Source organism: Colias eurytheme, chromosome 2, assembly GCF_061535395.1.
Source record: "Colias eurytheme isolate Ceu_HAF_F1 chromosome 2, ilColEury1 Martin Lab GWU primary, whole genome shotgun sequence".
Taxonomy (NCBI): Eukaryota; Metazoa; Arthropoda; class Insecta; order Lepidoptera; family Pieridae; genus Colias; species Colias eurytheme.
The window spans coordinates 1597465-1608192 of record NC_142981.1 but is presented as its reverse complement, the minus strand read 5'-3'; the positions used below and the strand labels follow the sequence as shown (position 1 = coordinate 1608192).

The window sequence follows — 10728 nt, the reverse complement described above, 5'->3', positions numbered from 1 at the left end:
TATCAAGCCTTTATAATATGCATTGTTTATTATTCTATCGATTTTCTAATAAAGGTGATAATTTTTTTGTGAAATTCCTAAACGGCAGTTTGCTTATCTGAATATGTATAATATAAAATTTGACGAATTTATTTACGTTACATTGAAACTTTTTTAATTATTTTTAAGTACGATCTAGTTTGAATGTCACACAACATTGATATGACTCATCTAATTTTATATGAATGTTAAACTTTCCAAATCCTGTATCGTCATGTAATATCGGTCTTTACGCGTAAACAAATAACTTTATACAAATACTACATTGAACTGAAATTCCCTATATTCTGATAAGCAAACCGACATATTACTTACAACCTGAGTTTCTACAGGTTGAAAAGTTTGTTCCGAAGATATTTACATTATTAAATTATCTTAAGCTAACAGTGTCTAGCTGGAACCGATATTCAATGATTCTATTTTACAAATAAGGGACCGGCCGTATTTGACAATTCATTTGACGCAGTTTAAACTTTAAACTCTCACATCAAAATCTACATTTATATGTTGAGATAAAATAAAAAGCATTTAAATACGAACAATTCGGCAAAATGCAGTGAAATAAAAGGGCTTTAACCTTCACAGAAGACTGTAGTCCTAGCAAATTATTGTGCAAAACCTAACTAAGCGTGTTCTTTATACATAATATATTATTATCTGAAGGACATGTATTCAAAGTTAAGCGGTTATAAGCCAAGTCACGATAATTCTGTCAATAAATTGATTTTAGACCCAATTCTTAAAGAAAAAAGTCAACATTTATATGCAAGTGAAATAATTTACTGCATAGATGCACAAAGCATACTAAACTCGGCAAAACATCGGTAAATCACTTTAAGTTACGATTAAATTTATATTCAAATTCAAAAATATTTTTCTGTACCTAAAAATAATATTCATAGCATTCTTCCACAGTAAAATCATGTTTACAAAGTTGCTTGTGAAGTTTTAACATTGCGACCAACAGTGTCTTTTTACTTAGGGCATGTGTACAAGCTGTATTTATCGAATCTGAGATTATCTGATCAATGTGTTTGTGGTTTTATTCTTATTCCTGTTAATGTGTCCATGGGTTTATAGCTCATATCAGCAGCTTTCCAGTATTTCTAGTGCGTCTTTTAGGACATGAGCACAAGCTATAAGGCTGATTCATGCTACACCGTGTCGCGACCGGGCCGAAACATTCTTGTATACCTTTTGTATGAAGTAATTCAGAAGTGGCTAGGCCAGGCCATGGTGTTGAAATATGTAAGGATAATGGTTTATTTGTTTCCTGGCTCCGGCACTGCATCAGGTGTAGTGTGAATCATGCTTTATTATTAATTCACAAGATTCTAACATTCATGGCCGATACCATCGTATCACTATGTATTATTCACTGTGTTCTCAACTAGGTTCTTCACAATATGTCTATTTCTTCCATCCTTTAGCCGTCTTGTATCATTTATAGCAGCAGTTTCCCCTGTATAATCTCCAGAGCGGCCTTTTTCCTGAGATATGGCATGTTGGCCTGAGTGAAAGTATATGGCGCGTCTCGACAGGTGAATTCCGCGAACGTGCACGAGAACATGCCGCAGTCGCTGCCGTTCATTTGTTGCGGGATGTCCTGCAAAATGGTCATAATCTTAATATATATAAATCTCGTGTCACAATGTTTGTCCTCAATGGACTCCTAAACCACTTAACCGATTATAATAAAATTCGCACACCATGTGCAGTTCGATCCAACTTGAGAGATAGGATAGGTTTAATCCCGGAAATCCCTCGGGAACGGGAACTATGCGGGTTTTTCGTTGAAAACGCGGGCGAAGCCGCGGGCGGAAAGCTTATTATTGTATAAAGCTTACAAAATAATCAGGGTGTTTAATGTTTATAGGGTGTTTAATGCCTAAGATGTATGCTTCAGTTTTGATGAAGATATAAACGGACTGGAAAGGTACATTTAACTTTTTTGCGCAAAAAATAAATTTAATATCTTACTGTAAAATAAAATGTCATTTTTTATCATCAATGATGTATAGAACTCAATACAAAAGAATGCAATGCATAACATATATAGATATGTATTATGTAACATAAAAAATGTTAAATAGTAAATGTACAACTTTTTTCCATAAAAACCATACTTCTTTGATGAACAAACATTTGATTAAATAAATTAAACTGTGTCACTTAAAATTCAAACCTTCAAGTTTTCAGTCTTCCACCCGCTATCGTCAAACGGCTGTCCCTTTTTATCCTGATGCTCGTCCTTCAAGTATTTCAGTAGAGCATCCAATGCAGTCTGGTTTTTGCCCCCCATACTGTCAAGGTACGAGATCTTTTTCTTGCGGAAGTCTATGAGACTCATACACCAGTGGACGCCCAAGTGAATTGGTACCACCATGATATCGTGGGCGAATATGTCCACCTGGAATAAGTAATTAATATTGAATGACTAGCTGCTCCCCACGGTTTTACCCCCGTGGCACCGCTCCTGTTGGTCGTAGCGTGATGATATAAAGCCTATAACCTTCCTCGATAAATGAGCTTTCTAACACCAAAAGAATTTTTTAAATCGGACCAGTAGTTCCCGAGATTAGCGAGTTCAAACAAACATACAAACTCTTCAGCTTTATAATATTAGTATAGATTTACTTTATTCCTGTGAATGTTGTCTTTGAAAGTATATTAAGTATGATGTATGATTATAAAACACACCAATAAAATTTGAATAGTTTATGTATACAAAATAAGAATGTTATTTTAGATGTAAGTTTAAGAAAGACTTTGTGTAAACATTTTTTATTGTTAGAGAATTATTTCTATAACTTACAGTCAATTTTGTTTATTTCATTATGAGTATATTAAAAAAATGAAGTTTTTTTTTAAATAATTAATTTATAAATATTAATAATACAATCACAAACCTTCCTTGTCCACCTCCTCAACCCTGGTTGACCAGACTGCATCAGCTTCGGATAGAAGAACGTATTTGTAGCGTACACTTTTGGCAAGTCTTTCCGTTCCTCGCTCCTTTGCATCAAAAGGTTCATGTAGAAGTTGATCACTTCGTCGTTCAGCCAGTTGAGGTCGTGGAGCGTTTGGAGATCTCTTCTGTAATGTTTAATTTGATATCTAATATCTAATATATATTATAAAGGCGAAAGTTTGTAAGGATGTATGGATGTATGGATGTTTGTTACTCTTTCACGTAAATACTGAACCGATTACAATGAAATTTAGCACACATATAGAGGGTAACTTGGATTAACACATAGGATAGTTTTTATCCCGGATATCCCACGGGAACGGGAACTATGCGGGTTTTCCTTTGGAAACGCGGGCGAAGCCGCAGGCGGAAATCTAGTTAGGATCTAAATCTATCTTGTGAACTTGAACTACGATAAAAAAAAAATGTGTGAGTGTACTAGTGTACACAAGTAAGAAGTGAAACTTCTTTATGACCTTATCAGAAATACGTCGAATCACGCGTAGTAGGGATAACAAAAAGATGGCGCGTAACGGAATAATAATAGTTTAAAAAAACTAAAAAACACGCTTTTTATAGAAAACCGAACTAAAAAATAGAAAATTTTATCAAATTAGTGTATTAAATAAATAATAATAATAAATACACTTTATTCAGCACCATGTAAATACACGTAAAAAAAGAAACAGACAATATGATTATAAAGCTAAAAAGGCGGCCTTATCGCTACTGTATTGTCATCGGTCCTCAATAAATCTACAAAGTTTGAACGAAATCTGGCCGTTTAAAGTGGGTCAAAATCGCGCCCAAAGAAGTCGGTTACAAACATACAAACATACAGGTGAAGCTAATATAAAGCGTGTAAAAATGTCACGCGTAACGAAAAAATGTTACACTAAATTTTTTTCCAACCCCGATAAAGAAGTTTCACTTCAATATTTATACTGAAACAGACACAACTAAATTTATAAGTGAATTTTAGGCATTAGTTTCCACCCTGAATATTATTGCACTTTTATTTCAACTCATTGCATCTAATAAACAAGAATATAAACAATGATTTGTTTATATTCTACTACATACTATGTGAACTATTACCATTGAAAAGATACACATATTACTCGACTAGTTTATGGAGGGGTTCAAAAAAGCTTACCTTGTTATCCTTAAATTAAACTTCTCAATAAATACTTGTCCAGCTGGCCCCGGTCCCAAGGCTTTATTAACGAGTTTCTCTTGTTCAGCCGTTAGAGGAGGTAACTCCACAGTCGGCTGTTCTTCCTCTATCAAACTCTCGGCTAACACTAAATCATACTTCAACTTAGTCCTTAACCGCGCTAAACTCTGTTCGTGATTCACTTTAGATATAATATCAGATTCTCGTCGCACATCCTTTAACTTATCTTGATTGTCTTTCTTCATTTTCCTATATTTTGCGTCTATATTTTTTAACCAATCACTAGACGTCACCGATTTATCTTTGAACGATTCACGCAACGTGTTGACTGGTTCTATTCTAATTGATGAGACTGTGGATGTTTCTGATTGAACTATATCTACTTCCGAATCTGAAGAATTTATAGACGCTACAGTTATGGGATCATATTCTCTAGTCACTTCATTGTCTTTACTATTCCTTAAGTCTTTTTCTACCCTTAAGATTTCATTGAGAGAACTCTTCTGTGTTTTCCTAGTAAGTCTAAATGATGCGGAATCGTCTGCTAAATTAACAATATCAACGAATTTCTTTGAAGGTATTGGTTTATCTGATGCATGATTTTTAATTAGCTCCATATAATCATTCTTTGCTTGTATATTAAATAGTTTAGATATAGTAGCATCTGTGTTGCCGTTGAGGTTGTAATAATTCTTGAAACGTGGATTACTAGTTGATCTCTCTTTAACCCAGTTTGGTAGAGAAACATTTGGTGCTCTTTTGTATGATTTTGTAATTCCCGTATTGTGCCTTGGGGAAAGGCTGGATTTCCTGTCATTGACTTTCTCATATAGTTTATATTTGGCCCCATCATTTCCCACAAAATCGGTGACATCATTGTTTTTGGATATGAAGAATTTATAAGGTTTCCGTGGTGGAGGAGTGGATATTTTCTTCACATATACTACATCATCATCATTGTTCTCATCATCCAAGTTCACATATAATTTTGTTGGTTTTGATTCTGGTTTCGCTTCTACTAAGGTTACCTAGAATATATTACGATATTATTGATAAAATTAATCGTTATTTAATTGCATATCAAGATATTTAATTAACACAGCTGCTGCGGTAGGAGGAATAGGTTTCAATGTTAATGTGTTAAATGTCACAAGTTATGTGATTAATATAACATTACATTCACCAATTTCCTTGTAAATTCAGTTAGAATTGCATCTTGCTTACCTATATTTCATCAGTAATGCTTAATTGCCAATTTGCCAAGTAATAAGATCAGCTTGAATTTATATCATGGCAAATTAAGAAATTTAAAGGGAAATACAAAAAAAAAATCAACCAATTATAGTCTGTCCACTATAAGAATTGCTTTTTGACAGCTCGACGGGTGATACCAAAAGTGATGTTCAAAAGATTATCGATTGTGATACCATTTGAAGTATAAATTCAAAATATTATCATAAATCAAATCAGGTACGTAAATAATAATTACAACGTAAACGTACTAATAAGATATGTAATAATAAGACCACATATCTATGCATTGTATGTTAAAACTAAACTAAACTAATATTTTATTATTTATTGGTTTCTATCTTACAACTTGGTTGGCTTTACGTTTAAATTATATAACATAATAGAACAGTTTTTCTGTATCGGATATATTTTACAGAGTATTTCTATCGATTATTTTAATCTATCGACCCATCATTGAATAATTCTGTGTAGGCATCACTAAGTGGGCGGGACCTGTCCATGAAGTACGATAATTATTTGTATGACATTTTAACATACACAATACAATCCTACATAGGCGTGAAGCTGTCAAAAAGCAAATAATATAATGGACAGAGTATAGTAGTCTATGTAGTAGTAACCTACTGCAGCTACAAGTTTCATCAAATGTGCAGGCAAAAATGCATTGTTTTGGAACAACTTAAATAAACAATCGGAAAATAAGTAAAGTAAAGGATGTTTTGGTGAATCAATGTAAAAATTTATATTCTTGTAAATAATGATATTAGAATCCTCATGACAAGTATAAGCATCATGCATATAACCTAATATAAAGACTAAATTGAAAGATGTAACCTATTGAAAAGCATAATTTTCACAATTAATATCTATATACCTCATTGTCATCATCATCATCATCGTCTAGAACAACAGCCCTGACCATGGGTGCGGGAGTGTGCACTCTGGTTTTCCTCACGGGTGTGAGAGACCCATTTTGCCTTCCAACTAATTTTATTGGCACTGTTCTCACACGATTTTCTTTATTAATACTTTCATATGGTGTAGATGTGCTAGGATGTCCATCTTCCACTTCAATAGGGACGTATCTTATGTTCTTTAACCTTTTTTCTTCCAATAAATCTGTAAATAAGAGTCCATTACAAATATGCCGATTTTAAGTGTAAGGCACATATAGAATTTAGAGATAATACCTTTTGACGACATCACTTCAGGGAAAATAGTTTTCTTCATTTGTTTCAGTCTCTTTGGGCTTTCATCATCAGACGGATAGTCATCATAATCCGACCTACAAACAATATTGTTTAGCCATACTATTACAACGTAAATTTGAAGTCTTATATACATTACGCACTTCCAAAACTTAGCTGCTACTGATAATGGTATTTTTAACATTTTGACGACGTTTGTTATAGAAATTTGTTAATTCTGCAACGACTTTGCCGCCATAACTAAAATATAATGTTGTAAACAAGAACTGTCAAAGCCATACCTTTGTCGTTTTACGTTTATTCTTATTTCTGAATCTCTATCACCCCAGCCCAGCAAGCTACGGACGTACGTCAAGAGGGTATTCATTTTTATTATATTAACTCGCCCATCACACTGCAAATATGTTATCAGATCTTAGAAAACAGTAAAACACAGACACAAGCCGTACACAATGACAGCAACATGAAAATTGAAATGTCCTCGAGACGAGACACTTCGAAGTTCGAATTCGTCAGTCGACATCTTTGCAAAAATACAGACTATTCAAAGTGAAAGCAGAATAAAAATAGCATCATAGTCATAAAGCGGCCTTTACATTTGGCTAAATTCAGTGCACTAAATGAAAAAGTCTCTAAATTTAGACAAGTCTAAAGACATTCAGACTGTAAGACACACTAATTAGACAATCAGAGTCGTCACTGCCGATCTAAATCAGTTAGCATGCTGAATTTAGCCACGTGTAAAGCGATTTAGTCAAAGAATGCCTTCAGACTTCAGAGTTCAGTTGTCCGCCGACTGCCACTCGCGGTGGAGTGCCGTCGAAATCACAGGTCGAAATGTCGAAGGAAAAAAAAGTACTTAATATTAAAATTATTGGATTTGTATAAGGAAATGCCCTATTTATGGGATAAAACCCATAAAGATCCAATAGATCCAGACCCAATCTCAGAAAATTTCTTACATCTTCCGGCTCTAATACATTTAATATTATATAATTCGTTGTTGATAGTTTTTCTCTTAAGAGCAAATATTTTTTCACCCAACACTTCCTGCGTCTTTTTTTATTAATTAAAATCGAGCTTGACGCAACCATAGCCAAGGCGAGCCCTATTCTTTGATATTTTGATGGTCCCATCACCCATGAGAGCTCTATGTACGTACGACAAGTTCGGGATTCGCGGTTATACATACTGAGTTTAGCCAGCTTAATTAGGTCAAGTGTAAAGAGCAAGCTCTTTTTACGCCACGCTCACTGTCTTCATTTAGTGCACTGAATTTAGCCAAATGTAAAGGCCGCTTAAATAATATAAAAAAAAATCTACCGTCTGTCATAGATACCTACAATATTATTAATTATTTGCTCTGTGGTCATAGACAATAGAAATCAAAATGGCTATGGGCAATGGCGGTAAAATCAATTTGGATAAACTAATAATGGAATGATTATATATAAAATTCCATTAAATCTATTCTGTTATTTATATTTGACATATTTCTATCAACTATTCTTTAAAAATATACATTTTTATCAGGTAAAAATCTCATATATTATTTATTTTGTTGGTTTATCTAAGGGTTAAAAGTTCTAACCTATAAGCATTTTATAGATTTCTTATCAACGAGTATAATTTATATTAATTTCTAATCAGATAATATTATTGCAGGTTTCCACATTAATTGTAGATTTATAAATAAAAATGCTACAACCAGTCATGCACGTTTTAAAACAGAAAAGTATAATCTTAGCCAGTGGTTCTCCAAGGCGAAAAGAACTTATTGAGAACATTGTAAGTAAATTTATATTTGATAACCATGAGAAAAATATCGAAAAAACTTAGTCAACCGTACTTAATACTTTTTCAGGGGCTAAAAGTCGGCCTTTGCCCATCGTTGTTTGAAGAAAATTTGGATCCCAAAAGTTTTAAAAACATGTCTGATTTCGTAGAAGAAACTGCATTGCAAAAAGTTTTGGAAGTAGAAAACAGGCTTAAAGATAAGGGTACATCAGCAGATGTATTTATTGGTGCGGATACCATGGTAACTCTGGACGGAACCATGTTCGGAAAGCCAACATCTGAACAGGAGGCCTTTGAAATGTTATCGAGGTAATTGTTAAAGTTTAAACAGATATGGATTATTCAGTGCTTAAATAGTGAGTTCCTTTTGTTAGTCACAGTCTGTGGGTAGATTTTATTATTAACGCTATAAATAAGAGTCACAGAAGTGATATTAGAGAATAACTACTGAATGGATTCAATAAAACATTGTATTCAGATATATTTTAAAGTTAAGAAAACTGTTTGAATTTAGCTTTTACTGTTAAATTATCATAATAAGTAAATTAAGTACTTAATGTATTTGTGACATAAAAACTAAGGTTTTGTGTCCAACAAGATGAATAATAAATATTTATTTAAATGATTCCAGGCTCTCTGGTAGAGGTCACACTGTATATACCGGTGTTGTGGTCAAGGCTTCAGACAGAGTTGTAAAATTCACTGAAAAAACTGATGTATTCTTCGGCAAATTAGATGAAGACCAGATAAGAGGATATATTGCTACAGGAGAGCCTATGTAAGAACTAATTTTAAAAAATCTGTTATTTAAGATGAAGTATGTATATTCAAGGCATTGTAATGGCCTTCTTGGTGGTGGTTAACATAAAAATGGAAATAGAAACACATTCTATTCGCCACCATGTAAAAAAGTCCATAATATCCTAATAATAATTAATCTAAAACAAAGAAACAGAAAAAAGTAATAGTGGCAAAAAGGAAATTAATTGAAATCTACTACTGCATTGATTTTCAGAGACTTTGTAACTGTATTAATAGTTTTTTTAGTTAATACTAGCTGCGCTTCGCGGTTTCATCCGCGTGGCTCTGCTCCTGTTGGTCTTAGCGTACTATAAATGCGCTATTTAACACCGAAAGAATATTTCAAATCGGACCAGTATTCCTGAGATTAGCGCTTTCAAACAAACAAACTCTTCAGCTTTATAATATTAGTATAGATAGCATTTTTCTTACAGGGATAAAGCCGGCGGCTACGGTATTCAAGGGGTGGGGGGTACATTTGTGGAGAGGGTAGAAGGAGACTATTTCACCGTAGTGGGCTTGCCGCTATATAGAATGTGTAAAGTGCTGTACGATATGTTTAAAGACAATTGATGAAAATTGATTTTGTAGTTTTTATAAATGTTTATATATGTTATGGATGTTGAGGTCAAACCTCAATTCATGTCTGTTTTGATTAAACATTGTTGTTTTATTTTATTTTATGTAATATATACTGTGCATATATACATATTTTGTAATTAAAGCTATTTCGTAGCTTGAGTTGTCTATGTTTATAATTAATGTTATTTTTAAGCTATTGCATAGCTTCTATCGCGGGCCTTGAGAGCGGGGACCGAATCGAGAAATTCCGTAACGAAAACACCTCACGCTCCCCACTCCGACGGGCACGGAGGTGTGGCTTGAAGGCATAGCATGCAATAGCTTTACCGCGGCAGTCCCCGAGTGCCATACGTCTTTTGCACGCCTCATAAGCGAAGCGTTGAGGTGGGTACTCTGTCACTTCGCGCAAAACATCTGATTTTTCAAACTTAAAATGTCTTTATGTATCATACATTGCACTTGTAAGATAATACATACACACACATATTAAGAAAAAACACTATTTTTAACGTTCATGATATTTTTGATGTCATTTTTGTTTAAACTAGTTAAAAAACAGTTTAAAAAAGTTCTGTCTTGGACGTCCGTGTGTCTGTATGTGCGGATCCTTTTTCTTGTTAACACGATAGCGACCGAAATACTTTACTAATCGAGTATTTTTTTTTCTCTTACGCTTGAGTATGCTCAGGAATAGAACCCTTTCATTTTTCAGGGTCTGATTCGATGTGGTTTAATTGTTATTAAATAAACAAAAAAATTATTAAAAAAAATTATGAGGCGTGCACTTTTGGATTTTCCAAATTATTTTTATTTCGTGTATAATGTATACTGAGCGTATCTATTTTGGAATTAATGCTATTTCGTAGCTTGAGTTTTCTATGTTTATAATTAATGTTATT

The 10728-nt window shown here is 33.5% G+C and overlaps 2 protein-coding genes across 3 annotated transcripts; one reads left to right on the top strand and one right to left on the bottom strand.

The window, feature by feature from the left end:
• Window positions 1–812: 812 nt before the first annotated feature.
• Window positions 813–7149, bottom strand: LOC149910084 (uncharacterized). 2 transcript variants are annotated; one of them, XM_090110321.1, is made up of 7 exons: window positions 6931–7149; window positions 6632–6726; window positions 6316–6560; window positions 4167–5215; window positions 2949–3135; window positions 2225–2449; window positions 813–1645 (listed from the first exon to the last, which is right to left on the bottom strand). In XM_090110321.1, exons 1-7 carry the CDS (start codon window positions 7014–7016, stop codon window positions 1484–1486), a joined length of 2049 nt encoding a protein of 682 aa, XP_089966447.1. In that variant the 5' UTR covers window positions 7017–7149; the 3' UTR covers window positions 813–1483. The 2 variants fall into 2 exon arrangements, with proteins under 2 accessions (XP_089966447.1, XP_089966452.1); XM_090110326.1 differs by lacking the exon at window positions 6931–7149 and adding an exon at window positions 6793–6886.
• An 898-nt stretch (window positions 7150–8047) lies between these two features.
• LOC149910083 (uncharacterized) lies at window positions 8048–10171 on the top strand. Its single transcript, XM_090107216.1, has 5 exons — window positions 8048–8182; window positions 8315–8437; window positions 8514–8755; window positions 9078–9224; window positions 9682–10171. The coding sequence occupies exons 2-5, from the start codon at window positions 8348–8350 to the stop codon at window positions 9818–9820; spliced, it is 618 nt and encodes a 205-aa protein (XP_089963342.1). The 5' UTR covers window positions 8048–8182; window positions 8315–8347; the 3' UTR covers window positions 9821–10171.
• The last annotated feature ends 557 nt before the right edge of the window (window positions 10172–10728 follow it).

What these genes read in the sequence shown, in the direction of transcription:
- LOC149910083 (XM_090107216.1), top strand. Translation starts at nt 8,348, where the DNA reads ATGCTACAACCAGTCATGCACGTTTTAAAACAGAAAAGTATAATCTTA. An exon ending in AAGAACTTATTGAGAACATT is followed by an intron (nt 8,438 to 8,513) that starts GTAAGTAAATTT and finishes ATACTTTTTCAG; the next exon opens with GGGCTAAAAGTCGGCCTTTG. An exon ending in GCCTTTGAAATGTTATCGAG is followed by an intron (nt 8,756 to 9,077) that starts GTAATTGTTAAA and finishes AAATGATTCCAG; the next exon opens with GCTCTCTGGTAGAGGTCACA.
- LOC149910084 (XM_090110321.1), bottom strand. Translation starts at nt 7,016, where the DNA reads ATGAATACCCTCTTGACGTACGTCCGTAGCTTGCTGGGCTGGGGTGAT. An exon ending in TGAAGTGATGTCGTCAAAAG is followed by an intron (nt 6,561 to 6,631) that starts GTATTATCTCTA and finishes TCTTATTTACAG; the next exon opens with ATTTATTGGAAGAAAAAAGG. An exon ending in GGAAGACTGAAAACTTGAAG is followed by an intron (nt 1,646 to 2,224) that starts GTTTGAATTTTA and finishes ACCATTTTGCAG; the next exon opens with GACATCCCGCAACAAATGAA.